The sequence below is a fragment of the Ambystoma mexicanum genome, chromosome 3p (genome assembly GCF_040938575.1).
Source record: "Ambystoma mexicanum isolate Mex_15411 chromosome 3p, UKY_AmexF1_1, whole genome shotgun sequence".
NCBI classification, from domain to species: domain Eukaryota; kingdom Metazoa; phylum Chordata; class Amphibia; order Caudata; family Ambystomatidae; genus Ambystoma; species Ambystoma mexicanum.
This window is the reverse complement of record NC_090925.1, coordinates 1,010,407,962-1,010,429,276: the sequence shown is the minus strand read 5'-3', so window position 1 is coordinate 1,010,429,276 and position 21,315 is coordinate 1,010,407,962. Positions and strand designations below refer to the sequence as shown.

At 46.5% G+C, this 21,315-nt stretch overlaps 1 protein-coding gene across 5 annotated transcripts in view; it reads right to left on the bottom strand.

Moving 5' to 3' along the window:
• The window catches only part of SGK2 (serum/glucocorticoid regulated kinase 2), a 536,387-nt gene that overhangs the window by 320,686 nt on the left and 194,386 nt on the right, over positions 1–21,315 (bottom strand). For all 5 annotated transcript variants that reach the window (XM_069652333.1, XM_069652338.1, XM_069652336.1 and 2 more), the window contains exon 2: positions 7,235–7,304. Coding sequence is in view for 1 of the 5 variants with exons in the window: in XM_069652337.1 (XP_069508438.1) it covers positions 7,235–7,304 (70 nt within the window). In the remaining 4 variants the exon portion in view is untranslated. The remainder of the gene's footprint in view (positions 1–7,234; positions 7,305–21,315) is intronic.

The following is a 21,315-nucleotide window of genomic DNA, read 5'->3' as shown; positions in this document are numbered from 1 at the left end:
CCTGCTCACACCCAGATGCATTCAGAGCAGCTAAATTTCTAGTGAGGGAGGTCTTCCCCAGGTGGGGAGTGTGCGAGGTACTGCGGTCAGATAATGGCCCGCATTTCGCCAATGAAATGTTCCAGCACATCACATCCTTACTGAACATCAAGCATAAATTTGCATGTGCATATCACCCGCAGGCCAACGGTATATGCAAACGCCTGAATGGCCTACTGAAGGAGGCAATTGCAAAAATACAGCAAACAAAGAAGAGTTGGCTGTATTGCCCTCCGCAAGCCCTATTTGAGCTAAGGAATAGACCAGGCTCCGATCACCACCTCACCCCTCACGAGGTGGTGACCGGACGTCAAATGCGCCTTCCTCTAACGCCAACATCAAGAGCATTCACCGATTATGAAAACACTGCAACCGTTCTTGGTGATGAAATGTACCAATATGTGTCTTCTTTGATTACTAGTGTAGTGTTTGTGTCTCACCAGCTCGAGCGCACGCGGGGCGGGTCTAAGAGTGATCAACAAGAAGACGCGGATAAAGAATTGGAAAAAGGAAAACTGTGCAAAATTGCTAAAGGTGACCACGTACTACTCCGCAATTTCAACAGAAAGTGGAACAGCCCACGCTTCACTGGCCCCCACCTGGTAGAGGAAGTATCCACGAGAGCAGTAAAGTTACAGGACAAACGTGCCTGGAATCACCTACACGACGTAAAGATCTGCAAACTCCAGACCCGCCCTAGCGTCACCGACAGGGCCATTGGAAGAACAGCAACAGCGTCACCCACGGAGGAAGAGACTTCTACCACAGCCAATGACCCAAGTGTCTCCCTACCCTACCACCCCCCAGATTCCCCAGCGACAACTACTGAAATAGAGAAGGGTAATTCCCATACTGCCCACCCCTTGGTCACACGATCAAAGAGTAAAGAGACTTCCGCCAGTTGAGCTCTAAACCCTCTGCCTATCGACGTCCTACCCACTGCAGTAATAACCCAACTGAAGGAAATTATCTTGCACATATACACATGTAAACACTTGAATGTTCTCTTTTTTTCTCTCGCACATGCAGGTACCGTGTATTATTGTACTGCTAAGAAAACAGATAACTAACAAGGTTCACTGCCCAGGAGTAGATGCTACTCTCAGACGATAACTACCCTGAAGAGCTATCACACCAATTTGTCTATCACATAAAAAGGCCAAAGTACCTGAAAAGAAGGAGGGTACATGTCTACTACACAGCATTTCTCTTGGCCATAGAATCAATCAATGCCCCATCTTCACCAATACTTGCCTGTCCTAAGAGATAGATCGCTTAGATTGGCGTGGGAACAGCTCTTCGCCTGGGCACTGAACGACTACTTGATAGGGAGAGCTTGAAAACAACAACACTAATAACAAGCATATTGAGAATTTCCAGGCGGGCAACTTTAACATCGCAAGAATTAGCTGCCGGACTGCAGCAAGGTAAGAGCAAAATGCCGGTGAGACTAGCCTCTGTAATAAAGATGATAGGGATTTTGATGATCACCGGGTTCTTGGCTCCCTCTGTATGGCAGAACAGTTATGCTATCAGTATTTTGGCTGTACCCAAACCTAATATACCCCCACCCACGGCTGCAACAGGTGTTACGTCAGGTGGTACTAGCAAAATTCCACACAAGGGAAATAGAGTTAAACGCAGCACATACTCAGATAATAAAGGTATTGACAACTACATACACGATTCAGCACACGTCTCGAACAACATGTGGTACCAACACATGACTCAAATAGGTAAGCAGACAACAGAAGACAGCTGCTACGTCTGCTCATTGATCCCATACGCCATGAGCGCTTCTCGAACGTTCGTTGCCACGGAAATTGATGAAGACAGCACGATGTATAATATACTTGGCACTGTTCCAAACGCAAGGGAGAGTTCAAGGGAACACGGTGCACCTGGTATGGAAAACGCGAGACACATACCCGTACGAAAACAACTTCCTCAAGGTTTGAGTTACCACAAGACCAGTTTGCATGCTGAAGCATTCAGATACATAACAAGTGGCCCTGAAAAAGGAGAAACAAAGAAAGTAACACTACAATACCTACTATGTGATTGGTACGCCACTGAAGTTCCTGGTAAAGAAGGATGTTGGGAAAGACCACTGATAACAGGGAAGGTGTACCTGGGCAACAAATGGGACATAGGAGTGGTTGGCAGCAACATGGTAATGAGGATACTACAACTATTGCTGAACACAACAGATGTTGGACGACTTGGGTCAAGTACGTACCCATGCTAACGTGGATAGAGAAGGATGAAGACCCAATAACAATACTGCCGCTGTCTGCACCTAAGGTATGCTACCAACCAAGTGGACGTGGGATACAACACCACCTGTGCAAGCGTGACGGAGTTACCTGAGGGGGGGGGAGCAGGAACAGCAGTATTAATGGACCATTACTGGGCCTGCGGAGACAAGGCATACCACACACTGCCCCCTCTGTGGAATGGTATATGCACAATGGTACACGTTAATGTACCATCACTAGTGGTGTCCCAGAAACATGTGAATGTGGCGAACTTCCCTAAAATGGATGAAGGAAACAAGAGGAAGAAGAGATCTGTACAACCTCAGAAGGGGCCAGAGAACCAAAACAACGGCAACAACACTGTCCTGAATAGAAAGAAAAGACAAGGAGAACCTCTGACAGGAAATTACCTATGGGGAAGGTCGGAAACAGCACTAACTTCAATCCCGCCAGAACACAGACTATTCAGCAGAGCAGCAATGTTCTTCTCCTCAATAATACATCCGGGACTACAGGCTTACGCAAACGCAAAATGGCTCCAGATAACTCGATGGGAACTAATGATGACAATTAATTCTACAGTAAATGGATTCAACGCAATAAAAGAGGAACTGCGAGCAGTGAGGATGGTAGCACTACAGAACAGATATGTACTGGACCTCCTCACAGCAATGGAAGGAGGAGTTTGCACAAAGATAGGACAATCATGCTGCACATTCATTCCTGCTAACGATGCTGACAATGGTACACTGACAGAAGCAGTATCACAATTGGCCCAGATGCACTCCAAAATGATGGATGAAAGTAAAGGTGTGAAAAAGGATGACAGCTGGTTTTCGATATTATGGTCATGGATGCCATCTTGGCTGTCGGACGGACTGAAGATTATAGTTGGATGCATTATTTTGGCTGGAGCTGCACTGATCATAAGATTTTGGAAGGCCCGGAAGGCACGCACCACAGACGAGATGATCGAAATGGTTGGTATGCACCCCTTGATGCCAGCAGATGACGGCCAACACACAGGCACAATAATAAAAGGGAGAGAGAAATTGCGCAACCAGATCATCACCAACCACCTGGACCCACCATCTGTGAAGCTCGAAAACCCAAGAAACCCAAGGAGCTACATAGGGAAATGGGTATACTGGACACCTGGAGGAACCGGTGTATATATGTATTGGTCATTTGAAGACCATGTTAACCACTATGGACATTTGGGAGGAGTAACTAAAATATGGAGAGTGAGAGGAGATAAGGAAAAGGATATGTTTGTGGTCGACAAGTCGACCAGAGGGGGGACTGAAGTGGGAGAATGGAACAAAAGGCTCCCACCAATCCCCTCACACCCCTGGCCTAGAGGATCACGGCCCAGGCACCCGCCACGAGAGGAGTTTGCCCATCTACCAGACGACCAAATACCCTGGTACAGGAACATACGGATGTGCCCACCCGCCTGCCCACCAGCCTGCCCTGCCCATGCCGACACCTGCGGCATGGATGGACTCGACTGAACCATCCAACACTAAATCAACACATCGTTAGAGATGCCATGACGACCTAACCAACGGTCAGCACACCCGTGAAAACATGCACACTGGACACTCCCACACCAATCCACACGAAGAACATATTCAGTGCTATGACGTAGGTGACGGACACACCCACTGACACGCATCTTTATTATTTTTCACATAGGCTTTTCGAAATGCAGAAACGCAAGACGCACAATGAACTCATCTAAAATGCTTGCTCACGCTTCTCCTAAACCCATGCATCACAATGAGAAATATAACGAAGACACGATACTGGGGATAAAGCAATATGATACCATAACCTAAAGCGCCCGTGTATCAAACGGTTCCACCTATGCACCAGGCCCAAGTAGGCCGCAACCAAGAGCTTCCATGAACATTGAATGAGCAAGAGTACAGTTGCTGACCCTGCAGAATGAGCCCGGCGAGAGCAGACAGTCAAGGGCACAATGTTGCAAACTCGCATGCCGCAAGCCGACGCCAAGGTCACACCTGCAAATTAATCCAGGCACACAGTGGAAAATGCAATATTAATTGTGCAGAATTCTGCCTCAAACACGGTCTCAACTCACGTGACCAAGCCGAACCTGACAGGGTGCCAGGCCCAGGAGGAGGGAGGCGTCTGGATCCCACGTTTCAAGACACAGGCAGATACAATTAAGCGACTCAATGGACATCTGCGGCGGTAGGAGTAGTCTGCCTTCCAGCATATGAATAAATCCTCACATTGTCTGCACATACCCATAGTGATACATTGTTGCAAATGACAGGTGCACCGCGAGCTGGGAACAGCGATGGTCCCAGACTGGGGGGCTCGCGAGTGGACCAATCAGAACATGGGGCTCTTATCACTGACGCCATTAACATTGACCAATCCTCAGGGGTCTTCATGTAACAATTTTCATGTATCAAATTGAAGGGACAACCCAAGTATACCACCTGACTAACCCTCGACCACTAATAACGCTCTCTATACGTATGCTATACTAACCCTACCACTCGAGGAGCCAATCCAGAGTGGCGATAGGTTTTTTGCTAACTTTCCCAGGTGACGCAAGTAGCGCGTCATACTAAGGTAAAAAGGGCCTGCGAGCCCCACGATTAGAGAGAGTGTGTCAGGACGGACGCGTACGATCCTTGACCCATCCCTGCCGTTTTTGTTTAATAAACAGCAGAATCACCTTGCTTCTTGCGTGTGTCTCATACTCATTTTTTGGGATATACGGGAGGAGTTGGGGCCTCACGCCCCGGAGGTCCGCGGACGGCCCAGCCGACCCCGGGAGAATCTCCCCCCGACAGGGAGGTACCCGCAGAGGGCTGGGCGAGGGAAACCCGCTTACCTCAGCGAATACGTGCTGGGACATTTGGACAGTCTGCCAGAATAAGGGGACCCGGGCGGCTGACATTAAAGGGGCGTGGGCGTAAAATGTTGCTGTTATTTTGTTGTGTGGTTTGTAGTGTTTAGTAATAAAAGCAGTGTGTCCTCCCGAAAAAGGAGTGTGGCGCTGCCCCGTGTGGGAGGCGCACGCGGCGGCGTGACGTTGCACGCCGCCGCGTGCTGCATAAATAAACGGGGCGTTCCCGGCCGCATCAGAGCGACCGGGAAGCCCGAACTGAAAGGACGTGTGAGCTGTGTGGTCCTTTCAGGGTGGGGGCTTGCGGGCACGCATGGGGCAAAGGACAAACCCCCAACAGTGCGGCTATGGTCTTGAACAGGCCGGCCCTAGAATTTGTGTGGCCAAGCGAGGCAAATTAAGTGCGCGGCCCCTTAATTTGCATTTGATAACATCACAAGAAGTGGCGAAGTGGCATCACGGGAAGTGACATCACAAGATAATGGCCATTATGTAGGCAGCAGTGAAAATATGGTAAACAAAATTATATACAATCCGAGAGGAGAATTTTCTCCTCAACGAGAAACAAACTGCCCTCAGAGTCCAGTAATCTTCCCCAAACATTGGCTTTTCTTCCAGAAATTACACTAATGTCAATACACCCAGAATTAAAAGCAACATAAAAGCCAAATGAGTGCATTCAATGAAAGTGAGGCCAACACATAAAAAGGCAGACGTTAGGGGCACGATTTATGTAAAGTAGTCTTGTATTGTGCCATTCTGCGATTTTTCTCGGCTTCACAGCTCCTGGCCTTGTAGGCGGATAGGTTGTTCGTGGGATAGACAGAAGGGTGCAGCTTGGAAGGGCCAGAGTCCCGAGTGCCATTCTGCTTCTATTGGTTGTGACATTTGGGAATAGGTTTAACTGGAGGGGAGTGCCCAACATCTAAGGAGTTAAAGCGCCACCGATATAGTGAGGATGATGGAGCTAAATAGGTGAGCTTCGTTATAGCTCGAGTCATGGTGATGTGGTAACTGGATGGTGTCTAGTGTACAGCGATAGGAGAGTTTAGAGCAGAGTTGGCTCGTCTGGGAAGAGGAGAGACTAGACAAACAATGGGTACATGTAGAGGGGAATATGCTTTGGCTGTGCTGGAAATGGAAAACATTTACTGGGGGAACAATCTGATCCTTGGAGGGGCAGGTTGTGGGGAGAAGGGGTGGCCCGTGGCCCCAGGCCAGGTCATACAATACAGTAGCTCTTCCTAGAACCCAATCCTGGCGATTTGCATAAAAGCAAAGCGTTATAACATAGAAATTTCCACAATGTTAAATGTGAAACATGCCTTATAGTCATTCAGTAAGCAACACTTTTGAGATAATAATGGAAGTTGGGATCTGCAGTTTTGATTGGTCACGCTACGCCCTCACCCCAAGGAAAAAAAATGTCTGTAGATTGCAGGACATATATACCAGTGGACAGCTGCAACACATATGTAAGTAAGGCTTTGGCTGTTTCGGTATTCAGTTTCCCCATGTCGAGTCTACTGAAAGTTTCCTCTTGTTGAAACGTGGGCTGCTTGTGTGCGTGATAATTCTGCTTCAGGACAGATCTCACTGGGAGTATCTTGTTCTAAAGCAGAGTTAGCAGACCGCATTCGTGTGATGACGTAGATCCGGAGAGTATTGTGGTCAAGCAATCTGGGTTAGGGGACAGTGTAGGGGAGCGCCACACTGTCTTGTTGCAGCCCATTTCCTGAGCTGCTTCAGGTGCTATCTGGGAGCAGGTCGCTTTAACAAAGCGCACTGCACCTTGTAAGGAGATTTACACCAACTTCCTGGTGCAAAACCAAGTGAAAATGTCAGTGCCAAAATGCACTGGACAAGAAACGTTTACGTCAATCGGACTGCAGTGGCGACTCTGGCCAGGAGACGTGGGTTCTAGTCCCAGCGTCTCTACTCCTTATTGGCATGTGGTCCTAGACATGGGAGTGCAAAGAAATAAACGAAGGTCGGCTTGTGCCCAGCTCCCCACTTCTTACCCCACACAAGGCTCGCTCATACTCACTATGTGTAGAGCTTGCAGGCAGAGGTTTTCACCTTGTACGTCAGCTTCGCTCTCCCCTGCTTCAGGACCTCTGTAGGAGAGAAAAAGCATGCGTTGAGTGGAGGAAGCAAGCAGCAGGCAGTGAAATGCTTACAGGCCAACGCCACACTTTGGCCGCGTTCATTTTCCAACACCTAAGCAGATTTGTGCCGTTTTCCCTCGCTCTCCAATCATTTGAAATCCAACACCACAGCCTTCACCCATGACACTGGAGATAGGCTGTAGTGTGGAGATACGTGTACAGATGGGAGATATCCAGTGTCAAGATACACGGAGAGCAAAGGTGGTTAAAGGGAACAATTACTTTACCACAATAGTCCGCCACCTTCCACAGCCCTTGGATACACTTGTGGCTGGAGGGTGGGCACAACACAAGTCAGTCTGGGGTGGCGGTACCCATCTGAGTACATTTAAAAAGTGTCATCTAATGAAAACAAGGTTAAAGGGAGAACGCCAAGAACGGATCTTGTGCCACCATGGGCAACGCCGTCCTTTGGCCAGGGCCGCCAGGGCGCCATTAGCCACCCTCCACCACCACGTCAGCTCGGGGGAGTCTTTCAAAAGCTCCCCCAAGATGGCGTGGTTGGAGAAGGCACCCAATTTAAATTAAAAGCGCCCAGCTCTTGGCCTGGCGCCGGGCTTGCTAGTGCGGAAGTGGGGTGCATTTAATCACAATAACGAGCAGGGTGTTAAAAAAACAACGTGGTCGCCTATGCCCCCTTTCCACCACACCTCCTCTTTGGCACTGACTTGGGGCGCCACATTTTTGTTTCACTGCCCGGGGCACTGCCTTTGCTAAGCCCGACCCTGACTGAGGGGCTCTTTGCCTATTATCCAAGGGAATGCTCAGCTGCGAGAGTTGAGGTGGATTTGGTTGTTATTTCACACCTTTAATTATATTAAATTATCTTTAAATTAAGCGCTTTACACCAGAGACGAGTATCACAGGACCGGGAGTCAAACCTAGGTTACTCTGCGTTGTCTTGCTTCCAAGCAGTTGCCCCAGAGCTATGCACCCGGCCCTTTGCTTAAGTTTCATTTCCTTTACCCATTTTATTTTACACCTAGTGATGCAAATATTTGCCTATATGCTATAGAAAGCGTGATGGCATTTTAGAGGCAGATTAGGTCGCCAGGTGCCCTGGATAATATAGTTTTGACTGGTAAGTGGAGCTTGGGGGTTGCCTTAGCACAAGATGAAGCCAAGGGTATCATTACAGATGTATCGAACAAGTTACTTACCTGTAACTATTGTTCTCCAGCATGGGGTCTGGCATGTATTCACATGCTCATGAATATTACCAGTCCTCCGGCGGGAATCCTTGGTAAAAGAAAAAAAACTGTTTCACCTTCACTTACAAACCGTATTTCTTCTTTAAACCAATCACTGTCCTTGGGTCATACTGCCCCCAGCCAATAACAGTCCTCTCCCTCAGTCCCTCCTCTGGCAGCCATCTTCAGATTTGGTAAGCACAAAGTGTTAGTATGACCAAGAAGAGCCGCAGAGGGCTCAGAGGGAGGGTTCACATGTGTAGCCATGCCAGACCCATGCTGGAGAATAGTTACAGGTGAGTAACTTGCATGGGGTCTGGCATGGATTCACATGCTCATGAATAACTAATACATAGCAGTACAACATTACACAACCACAGGAGGTAGCAAGGCTCAACAGAAGCAATCCATTCTTACCTCTGTAAGAGACCCACCTCAAGCGAACAGGTTGCGTAGCCCTCCTTGGCCGATTCTGGAGTCCTCAATGGAATCCCTGTTGATGTAGTAGAATCTCGTGAAGGTGTGTGTGGACCTCCAAAGGACTTAGAAGCTGCTCCTCAGACAGGCCAGTCCTGGGTGAGGCATGACCCTGCTTGGAGCAAAGAGAAGAAGCCTTGGCATTCAGCCACGCCGCCAGTCTACTGTGCCTACCCTTCATAGTCTTTTTGGAGAAGCCAAGGCAGATCTCGCACTCTCCTGCCTTGTGGTCTGGATAACGACAGAGTCATTGGAGGTTCTTGTCCTCCACATACACGATCCGTAGCCCGCACTTGGTGCAGGGTCTGAAGAGGAATCATCCTTCCTTCTCAGTCATTGTCGGAGGGTGCGAAGTAGGCCCAATGGCCTTCTGGAAACTTCGAAGAAACTGTGACGATGTTCGCCCTTGAGGGGCAAGGAAATTCACAGACAACGATTCCTTCTGTCGGCAGATGGGGAGAAGAGCACACAGGCTCTTTTAGAAAAAAAAAAATAGAATCTTTCTACATCAAAAAACAAAAAAAATGTAGAAGTAGCTAACAGAGCAAAACTCGAGGACTCCACACTTTAGCGTGCAGTAAACATCAGAAGATGGCTGCCAGAGGAGGGGCTTAGGGAGAGAACTGCAATTGGCTGGTTGGCAGTATGCCTCAGAGGACAGTGATTGGTTTAAAGGAGAAATACAGTTTGTAAATGAAAGTGAAATGTTTTTTTCTTTTATAGAGGCTTCCCGGCCTGACAACGGGGAATATTCATGTAGATGTGAATCCATGCCAGACCCCATGCTGGAGAAGTGGCTTGCCATGACGTGCACCGGAGAGGTAGATGGGACCGAATGGCAGAATGAGTCTGAAGTGCAGGGATGCCATCCTCTGCTGTGGAACTGATCCTTTGTTAATGAAGGCTGGTACTCTGGTCTATCTGCCAGGGACAAGGCCTCTGTGGCTGGAGGGGGTTTAATTTCACAAAGTCAAAACTGTTGCCTTGCAAATGCTTATTTGCATAGCTATTAGTGAAAGGGGTGCTTGTTTTTACTTCTTACAGTCACCGATCGACCTTCCCATCTTTTTAAATGGCTGAATAATAGAGTCGGGCATAAAGTATAAAAATGATTAGCATCAAAGTGGCTCTAGCCCCCTCTCCTGCAAGCATCTATAAGCTGGATCACATCATTCTTCATGGACATGAAACAAACACACATATGGTCCCATTAAGGTCACCATTGATCCAGCAGATCAGTTTTCCTTAAACATCTTCAAAAGTGATTTACGGTGAAAATGCTGGTATATCATGGTGGCAGCTGTGTAAAAATCATTGGCAAAGGCAATGCTGGTATATGTTGTGGGATGTTCTGCAGTGGCCAGTGGAGGCAGGGACATACTAAAATGTCATGAATTATTTTCTGGTGTGTATACATGAATTAGTATAATTGTTTGAAATTGGTGACTTTTTACTCTTCTTTCGATTGTTTTTAGTCTTAGAAACCCTGTTATTTGCCTAAAATGCAGTGGAGTTCAGCACACCAACGAATCAAAAATTCAGCAAATTTGCAGTGGACAGCCCCCAATGAATGTCCTATGAAATGGGTGACCAGGGACAGAAACATGTTGGGCTTGATTGTTTTACACACATTGTACCATCGAAAATGTGTTTTCCTCCATTTGTGGTGGAATGACATGTTCAATGTGTTCAGAACATTGTTATTGATTGTGTGTAATGTGATTTTGTATTGGTTTTTCTTCTGTGGGTTTTATAAGGTTAAGTATATTTTTTGTATTATGCTCAAGATTGAAATGAATTGGTAATACAAATTTAATTTGTCATTTTATGGGTATGCTTCTGGGTCTATTTTTTCAGGATTTCACATCTGTTTTTTTAGAGGTATTAGATGCCACAATTTAAAAACATTAACATTTCTGGGAGTGGAACCCCTGGCAATTTCCCGTACTTTACCTAGGGCTTGGTCATTCACACTAATTCATGGGAGACTTGAATGCCCTGCCACTAAAAATACTCCCATGCTACCTTGGACCTCCAACTTTGTTTAGTTTATAATGATGGGACCCGCTCAGGAAGCGGCTACCCCATGGGCAGCAAGAGCTGCCTGCACCACTGGCACTAATATATTAATATTACTGGCCAGACACCAAGAGGTCTGGTACATTTTAGTGCTAGTGGGAAGGCACCTCCCCACCCACCTTCTTTCGATGGTAGGTTTTAAGGTTTGATTCACAAATGTAAACATCTTTCACGTAGTGTGCATGCCTCTATGTTAGCATATTGTGCATGCGTGCTGGCACACACAAGAGTCTGCGGCAAAGCCTATGCTTCAAGGACCCAGAAGGGGTCCAAGCAATGCTCACAATGAAGTTTCTCCTCATGTTGTGTTAAGCCACTGAACAATGGCAGTCATAGTACTATCCAGGCTCTACTATGCCAACTTCTCCCTGGGCTTTCTTGAATGCTCATTAAAAGGACTACAAATAACTAAAACGCCACAGCTAGACTCCTACCAAGACTGGAACACACCACTGTGGCCCTCTGAACCCTACACAGTGTGGCAGTCACATTTAGGAGAACATTCAAAATCTTCTGCATCACCAACCACACCTTCCACCCAGAACACAGTTTGAAAAATATAATTCACTAAACTTTGATCTAGTGTAGCGCATGGCCCCATGGGGCCTGGCTCGTGCGGCTACATGCTTGTCCCCTGAGGGAACACCTAGAAACAAAGAACAGGGTAGTTGAGGTTTTATTTTAAACTATGGTGTGTGTTTATTTATGTATATTTGTCATTTGTTAGGCGCCTATACAATTAACAAAACTGTTTAAGCGCCCACAGGGCTACAGGGTGGGGACAGGGGAAGTAGACCATGCATTACAACCGAGATTAATGATTGAAAAAAATAGTGCAACAAAAATGAGACTAACAGGAAGGGGTGACAAACCTACTATGCCTTGTTAGTGTTCAGAACGTGCAAGTGCATAGGGGTAGGGGATAGGTGCTGTGGTGTTTATGGAGAAGTGCTCGGGGTGAAGTGCTAAGAAGAGAAGAACGTAAGTGCAACCTCCTGTGGGGGAGGGTGAGACAAGTAGGTGTAGCAAATAGACAGTGGCTGGAATAAGAGATGAGGGAGGATCAGGGCCCCGAGGATACATAAGGGCCCTGCACATCAGTCAAGCTACTAAAGGATTAGCAGGATAGAGAGGAGGAAAAGGAAGAGGTAAAGAGAAAGATCTTGAGGCTTTTCCGGAACTTAGTTTTCCAAAGGAGGGAGCCCGCTGAGGAAAGCGTTCGACCACCAGCTCTCTGTTTAGCAAACCGCTTCACACACAGGGAGCTTGTGCCAGAGGAACACAGGAGTCTAGAAGGGGAGTATGTGGTCAGGAAGGGTTGAAGATAGAGTGATCCTTGGCCCCAGACAGCCTTGTGGATGATAGAGGGATTTGAATTTAATCTGTGCTAAGACTGAGAGCCAGTGAAGGCTCTTTGTTGGGCAGGAGAGATGTGGTCCCTGGGATTGAGGCCAAAAAGAAGTCTCGCTGCCCTATTCTGGGTTAGTTGGAGGGGACGCAGGGTGGACACAGGAAGATTAAGGAGGAGGCTATTGCAATAGTCTAGCCTGGAGAGAACCAGAGCACGGTTGACATTGAGTCTCAGAGAAGGTGAGCAAGGGTAGAGTTCCTTTGAGAAGGAAGGACTGAAAATGGGACTTCTTGACAATGTCCTCAATATGAGGGATGAAGGAAAGGGAGGGATCGAAGGGGACTCAGATATTCCTGGCTACAGGGGAGGGGGAGCAAATGGGGTGAGAGGCCAGAGTGAAGGGAAGAAATGGGGTGCAAGGAACCCAATAGGGAGTATCTCTGTTTTGCTGGCATTGAGGCAGTGGTCATTGGCATTGCACCAGGCCTGGATGGCAGAGAGGCAGTCAGGGATGAAGGAAGGTGCAAGGGTGTCAGTAGGAAGTTTGAAAAAGAGTTGTGTGTCGTCAGCGTAGCATTGGAAGTTGGGGAGAACAATGAAATGAGGCAAGCCATCAGAGAAAGGTATTTGCTAAATAGCCAGGGCAAGAGAATGGAGCCCTGAGGGATGCCACAGGTGGAGGAGGAAGAAGGGGAGGAGAAAGGGCCCAGAACGGTGCTGGAGGAATGGTCAGGAAGGAGGTGAGTCAGTCCAGTGCCCTATCCGAGATACCAAGGGTATCATGGAGCCTTTTTATGAGGATGGAATGGTTCATTGTGTCAAATGCCAAAGAGAGATCAAGGAGGATGAGGACAGCAGGGGAATTGGAGTCAAGGGATGCGAGCACTTCAAGGGTCTTCAGAAGAGCAGTTTCCATGGCTGTGGATGCTCGGAATCCAAGTTCGGCATGAGAGTTAAGTTGAGGGAGGGCCAACTTCTCCAGCAATTTCCCCAGGAAGGGGGTAATGGAAATTGGTCCGTGGTCAGTAGTTGGCTGGGCAGCATCGATCTGCAGAGATCTTTTTATTTTTAGGAGGGGGATGCACAAGGGAGTGCTCGAGGGAGGATGGAAAATAACCAGTAAAAAAAAGGAGTGGTTGCAGAGAACAGCAAGAGCAGGGGCGAGAGAGTAGATGTGGTCTTTGATATTTATGGAAGAGCATGGGGCAACCTGTTTGAAGAGACCTTCATGGAGTTGACAACTCAGGTGACTTATTTGGGTGAGACAGGAGTGAAGGAGGAAGGTGGGTGGTAGTGCGGGTTGTGTGGGGGTGGGGGGGAGGGTTGAGTTGACAACCATCCAGCCCACCATGGGGCTGGATAAAATGTTAAGAATAAAGAATAGAAAAAAAGAGCAATAGGACAGAACTACCTTGCCCAAGAATGGGCTGGGCAGGGGAGAGAAAAGATTCTAAAGAGGATTTGAAACAGATATTTATGAAAGACAGTTGGAGAAGGGAGAGTGAAAGAGAAGAGAGACTTATCAGGTGGTTTGCTACCTCAAGCGGCCCCTCCAGGGTCTATATCCATTAAATGGTGCAAGGGGGCATGTGGTGTGAACCCCGCCCCACAGAGACTAATCCAGGGGCCCCAAGCTGCTATGCAAGGGGCAGCTCAGCCACCCTGGGAGCCATAGCTCCTGCCGCCCGTCCAGGTGCCTCACCAGATGGCCCAGTTGAATCAATGGCCCAGGCAGCGTGCCAGGTGCTGCCTGGGCCAAGAACAGCCCAGCCCAGGAAGAGTGTGGGGGCAGACCAGAGAAAAAGCCCACCTTGTGGCCAGCGAGGCAGGCCCTTCAGTGAAGTCCTCCTGGGCTGCGTATGCAAGGCGTAGCCAGGGAGGTGAATGAAAGAGTGGTGAAGCCCGCTCCACCCGTGAGGGTAGAGCTGCAAATAAAAAGTCCTAGGTTGGCCTCGCCGGCCATCCTGGGTGAAGGAGAACGGGAGGAAAGTCTCGGGCTGCTCAATTGAACAGCCTGGGTGAAGAAAACCCCAGCCACCCAACGGAACAGCCTGGGTGAAGGCAGCGGGCTGCCCCCTGCGTCTCCTGACGCGTTGAAGAGGGGGGAAGGCCACAATGCAAGGCCCCGGACGCGGCGCTGAGGTCGGCAGTGTCCCAGTTGTCATGGGGATGCTGCCAGAACCACGATGGCCGCATGGAGTGCAGCAGTGAGCATGACGGCGCTCCCATGATAATGGGGACGTCAAAGTCAAAATGGCGCTGCATGCATGGTGGTGATGTCGGATAGCCCCCCCCCCCCCCCCCCCAGCCAACAGGTCAATCCCTGAAGATTAAGATGGACAGAATGGTGTGGCTGTGAACACAGGCAGACCACAACTCATTAAGGGAGCGACTGTGTGGCACCACGTGGACAAGGCCACCCTAAAGAAAGAAGAGGGACCAGGGCCCCATCATTTGTTATCCAGGACAAGCCTAGCCTGCGACCTACATCCAGCCAGCATTGCATCAGCAAGCTGTTTCACTTCACAGCCAGCGCCACAACTACAGACCTCAAAGTACTGTGAATATATCCAACATAAAACACTGTCACAATGAGCTAAGTCAATGTACGTGTATGCGCATTTATATGTATATATTTATGTAGGATACTTGCTAAGAGGGCGAGGGGGTATAGAGTTGTGGTAAGAAATAGGAGGTATGCTAAGTAGATTGCAAAGTTAAGTAGGGATAGGACGTTATGTAGAGATGGCCATTAATTAAAATAGGGGTTACAGTGGAGTTACTCTGACCGTTGGGTAGTGGGATAGTGCAGCAGTCTGCCCGAGGATGCCTAGTGAGGTGGGACCACCCACAGTGGCCATCCCCTGGCCTCACACTCAGTGTGGGTGGTACCCAAGTTTAGATAGGGGGTCTGTTGCATCAGACTCACCCTAAGGGTGCCAGAGACCTCTCCAAGGAAGGGCGAGCTGACGTAGTGGGCCAGTCACTTGGAGTTCATGCCAGGGGTCTCCTAGAGAAAAGGCATTTGTGTGTTTATTAAATGCAGAGGAGTCCCCGTTGGGATCCCTATAAAAGTCACTCTGGTGGCTGTGTCCCTTAGTGATAAAAAAATTAAATCTCAGGGTGTGGCCCAACTCCTGTTAACAGGAATCTTAGTATAGCAGATGCAGCACCACTCCCTACGGTGGTGGTATCCATGGGAACTGTCCTTGCTCCGGGGAAGGGAAGAGTACACGCTTGCATGGACCAGGGCTGGGAAGCTGGGGTTACACTAGGAATGCAGTCTTAGTAGCTGTACAAAGCTTCAACCAGACAAGTTGCAGGGGATCCTTCTCATTCCGGTTGACAAAGATTTGGAAGTAATTTCCCAGGTGTGTCTAATCAGATGACCACAGCTAGCCATTCAGAACATCCCTCAAAACCCTGCTGTTCACAAGATCCTACTGGATGTACGAAAACCAAACCCTTGAACAGATCAATCCGCTCAAACCAGACACAACTTAATCAAAAGACCTGCTGGAAACACTCATACAGACAAACATTCCAGAGTAAGCCCCAAACAGCTCGAAAATCTAAAACATATATCCCCATAATGGACCTTGGTTCAGAGGACATCCCACAGCAAACTTGGATCAGAACTCCAATTTCGTAAACCAGGTCAAAACAGATGCAACCTTTTTGGGCCAGCACCGACAACACCTATTAGTCCAAATTTTGAATCAAGAAACTCTGGGCATAAAAATCCTAAAAAACATCAACACTGATATCATACATGCCAACATTCTCAACCACCTATGAGGGAGATTCTGCCCCCTAAAGCGGGAGAAAGGAATTTCCCCATAGGATTGCATTGGGGTTTTAATTATTTCAGGTGGGTGTGAGAAAATAGCAATTATTTTTAAATCTAAAAATAGGGAGACTCCCGCCTAAATCGGGAGGGTGGGTATGTATGTGATATAGCATCTTATAATGGAACTTAGAACACTATGTATTGTGCATCTTAAACATGAAAAAAAAAGTTCATGTCAAAAACAGGCTTACTGAAATAGGTCAGTCTAGTTCTAAATTCCAAAAGCAGGAGCCCCAATTAATCCTAGACCTTCTCCCCTCACCCAAAGTAACTGACTCCCCTCTCCAGCACCTACCAATGTAAACACACACATTTGTTCTATTAAAATAAAAATCGATCCAAAGTGGTTTCCCAAACTTTAGTCACCACAATAAGCTACATGAACATTTGATAGGTTTGGCCTACTTGTGACAATCTTGCTCGGATGCGTCTGAGACAGACACACACACACACACACCTGTAGACACGTATTCCTATATAACATAATTCTAGTCCATTTCCTTACATGCCGCTCACCGGCCAATATTTTCAAATAATTTGAGCGGGTTGTAGATCACAATTACCTTATAATCACATATTTTAGAACATTTTATCAAGTATCACTAACAAGTATTGATGCCAGAGAAAGACTTCATAAAAATCACATTCAATAAAATCCCCCCCCCCCCCATGTAAATATGGTGATGTCGGTTGCTATTATGTGCATGCAATTTGAATGTACGTTATAATGAGTTGCAATTAATTCTGCACGTTTCATTCAAGGAATCAGTGCCATCAATTTAGAAGGGAGAGGATATCGGTTCACCCAACGTACACGAATTTAGGATTTTCTAATACAGTAATGAAAGGCCCTCCCACTTCACTACGCAGATCGGGTCCCACAGGGACAAAGCCCCCTCCCCTTCCTAAGGTGCACTGACAAGGGAGGAGAGATTGTAATAGGAATGAAAGTGACACAGCAAAACTCCATCCCCCCAATCTCTTTTTTTCGAGCATCTATGGCTTTCACAGTTCACAAGTTATCAAGCAATTAATCGTTACGCTGTGATTTGAATGGCCATGATCCATAGCTGAAGTGCTTGACTACACCCGTGAAAAGACTGGGTACTGTGACGAGTCGCGGTAATTCATCCCTTCTCCCCAGAGGGGATCCTCCCCCACCTGTGAGGCTATAATATTAAAACCCAGTGAAGCCGATAAGTCATTATTGGAAGGATCATACTCATCCCAGTGAGAGAGAAAAGTATTATGCTGATGACCAGAAATGAATCTCAATAGTGGAGTGACCATACTCTTAGCAACAAAGAAAGATGAATTAAAGAAAGGCAAAGAATAAGAGAAAAAGCCTAAGAAAAGATTGGAATAAATGAGAGAGAAAGGACATTTTCATAATTGTAAACTTTGTGCAGAAAGAGCAAATGGTGAAAGGGGAGAGTTGCACATGTGTGATAACCCCATCATGCAAAAAGAGAAAACTTAATATTCACAAAGAAAATTAGAAGGAAAACAATAAAAGAACTGAAATCTCCAACCAAAGGGGAAAGGGAGAAAAACCCAAGAAAGTGTTGAATGAACTACATGAACAGATAAAAGCATTCCCCATAGACTACTTAAGCAATATTACCCGAGTGGGGGGTGGGAGCCATTACTGGGTCAGGTAATGCCCTGGGCTCAGTAGAAGCCAAAGCGAAGCAAGGGCTTTACTGTTAAGCCCAGGGCATTACCAGGCCCAGTAATGCGCCCTCCTGTGAGGGTAATATTGCTGTTAGTATTCGGCATGATGTGCTGGATACTAATATATATATTTTTTTAAGTTGAGAAAGGGGCGTCGTTTCTCAACGTAACATTTTTTAAAACAAAAAAATTGTCGCCATGGATCCCAAGAAGGGACTATGTAGTCCTGGTATCAGGTAATATTTTTCCCCACCTATTTATATATATTAGTCGTGGGGTAAGGCCATAGGCAAAATTATTAGTGGGGATAATTTATGGGGTTATTGGGGACCGGGGGTGACCCCTGCTCCATGAAAATTATGGGGGCTACAGGGGTGTCCCCCACAGGTTCCATGGCTTAATATTGCTGCAAAAATATGGTGATACTTTTGTATGGCGATATTTTTGTGGGGATATTAACACATGGAATTGTAGTCCCTTCTACCTTTCCATGGCGGCCATTCAAAAGTGAAAAAAACATTCAATAAACAAGATGGCCACCATAGAACGGGGAGAAGGGACATGTCATCCCTTCTCTCTTTCCACGGCTGGCATTGCCGGGTGGGTGACACACCGGGAACACTAGTGTTCCTGGCACAGGGGAAGGACAGAGAAGCGTGGGTAAGTCGAGTGGGGGGGGGAGGAGCTGTGGAAAAGGAAAAGGGAAAGTGATGTGGGGGAGCGTGCTCTTACCATGATCCAGCGGTGGAAGATGGCAGCCTCCAGCTTTGAGGAGGCTCTTAGCAGGGACTATACTGTGGGGTAAAGACCCCATTCTGAACCTCCTCATTGGCTCGGAGGCCTAAGCCACGCCCCGCCGGGTACTCATTTGAGATAACCCATTGAACTGAAAGTTTGCAAGAAACAAATACATCAGATTAGAGTCCTTCTCCTGTCCTTGGTTATTAGGTAAGTGGCAGGGTCAGATGGGGTAAATTGAACAGTGTACAGATTCCTTTTGGAGACTGACAAGCACCTTAGGTTTGGTTGGTAGGGATGCTTTATTTTTTTTAATCAACAAAGTCTGTGAAATGAATTAGCAGAGTCTGCGTCCTTCCGACTCTCCACATTACAATGCCATTGGATTTAATGTACAAAGAACTGAAATTTAGCTGCACAGGTATGCTATCGGTTCTACACTTGACAGAATTCTGAACAATGCTTTTGGTTCTTATTGCAATTAAATCTTGCTTGACATTAATATAGCGTGAAGGCAAAGATCTTTTCCCATTGCAATATTAAAGTATTTTATGAGCTCCCCCTAGTGGGATCACCTCCCCAGTTTCCTCATACTTCTGGGACTTGGCAAAGAAACGGTTGTACAGGACCTCAATCCAATTACATTGGGGCATTACAATGCCAGTTTTTGAATAATTCTTTAAGGCACCGAGCCAGGATGGACCCTGAAGGTTTTTAAAGTCACTCCTGATCAGCCAACCCTTTTCTGGTCTCGCTCCTTCCTCGTGGAAAGCGGGTCTCCCTAATTTAAATCTTCATAGGGTTCCCTCACAGGTGAGGCCTGACTTCTCCAAATATAATCCAAGATCAGCACTCATCCATTAGGAACATGCATTCTCCTTTCCTAAAGCTTTTAATTCCAGTCTCTTCCTATTCCCTGTGCTTTTTTACTTTTAGAATGGTTGTTTTTCCCCATGCTATGCCATTTTTGCCGCCCAACTTGGTCAAATCTTTCCATTTACTTGCTTCAAAGTCAGACACTTGAGAATACACCCCCCCCAATCTTCATATGTTGACCATATTTCAGTACCAAAGGTGGGGCTGCCTGCACTAAAGTTAATTCAAAATAATTTTTGTTGCATAGTTGATCAGAGTAACAGGAAATATTGATGAAATACAGATGTCTGGATTACCAAGTCCTGGTAAACGAAGGCATATCCAACATGAAAATGTGCCATGAAATAGGATTTATTCATATTTCTATTCAACTATTGCTCATGTTACAAAAGTTGAATTAAAGTGAATTTGATAGATGATGATCTCATGGTCAGAACACTTTGTTTTGATTGTAGTCATATGGTTGTGGATTTATCATTGCCAGTAAGAGATCAAGGGGTGAGCAACCCCCTGTTGCAATCTGTGCATGATCTGCAGGTTGCAGATTCGAACTCCAGCAAGGACAACTCAGCTTTTCTTTCTTTTGAGGTTGATAAAAGGAGTAACAACTCAATTTGGGCAATATTGTATGCATACATGTTCTTTGTAAAGTACTATATAAATAATATCATTCAGATCAAAAACTTTTTTTAAAATGCATAAATAATTTGAATTCAAATGGACCATTAGAATTCTGAAGCATGGCTACAACCTTAAGTTTCTTTGAATTGTGAAATCCTCGTGCTAGCATCATTAGTCATGCAAATAGCCCTCAGAGGCTGTCAATTTTCCATTACTGGGCTTTATTGCCTTAACTGATGTCAAGACGGGACACCAAGTGCACTGTGTCTCAGATTTTGAAAAGGGGGCTCGGACCATGTGATCAGTTCAGATTTTTATCTTTGTAAAGACTGAATTCAAACTTGCTGTCTTTTTATTACGAATTTCCTCTTGAATGTGGGTAGGATATGTCCCATTACTCAACAATCATGTACAGATGGCTCTTGGCTATGTGAACTTAATGCGTTTCCACTTAAGATGTCCAAGGCAAGTCTCCTGGGACACTCATCACCCAACTCCATTTGATCATGTAAGCAGGGGTAAAAAGAAGCAACACGCTGTTCAAAGGTTTGACTAGCGAGCTAACAAGAGCATAGCCAAAGCCATGTTGGAAACCACTAATCTTCTATACATTTATAGTTTAAACACTAATTTTGTCCCCATTTTAAAGTTGTGCATGTAGAAATCATTGTGTAATCACAATACACTTCTGCATACTTGAAAAAGGTATCACAGACAGATTTCTCATTCTGAACGAAATGCATTCCAAGCGGACTGGCCTGGTACAATACAAAGTTGCATTATAAAACCCTTGGCAACAATTATGGAATTAGGGAATCGCGCACTATGAGCTTCACGTGAAAACCAATATTTTGATTGAAAATATTAGAGGTGAATATATTGCAGTGTTTTTCCAGGTGGTGTAATAGCCAGCACCGAAATCCTTGGCTTTCTTTCACTCTGCTTTACACTATTTGTAGGGGATGTTATTCGCGATCAGATCAAATGCTGCTGTACATTTTTCAGACTGCCCATCTCTTCATCAGTAGGGTTCTGTACGGTACATTGTTGCAATGTTGTAAGACACCAATTTTCATAATTGCAGAAAATATTACTTTACTAAAA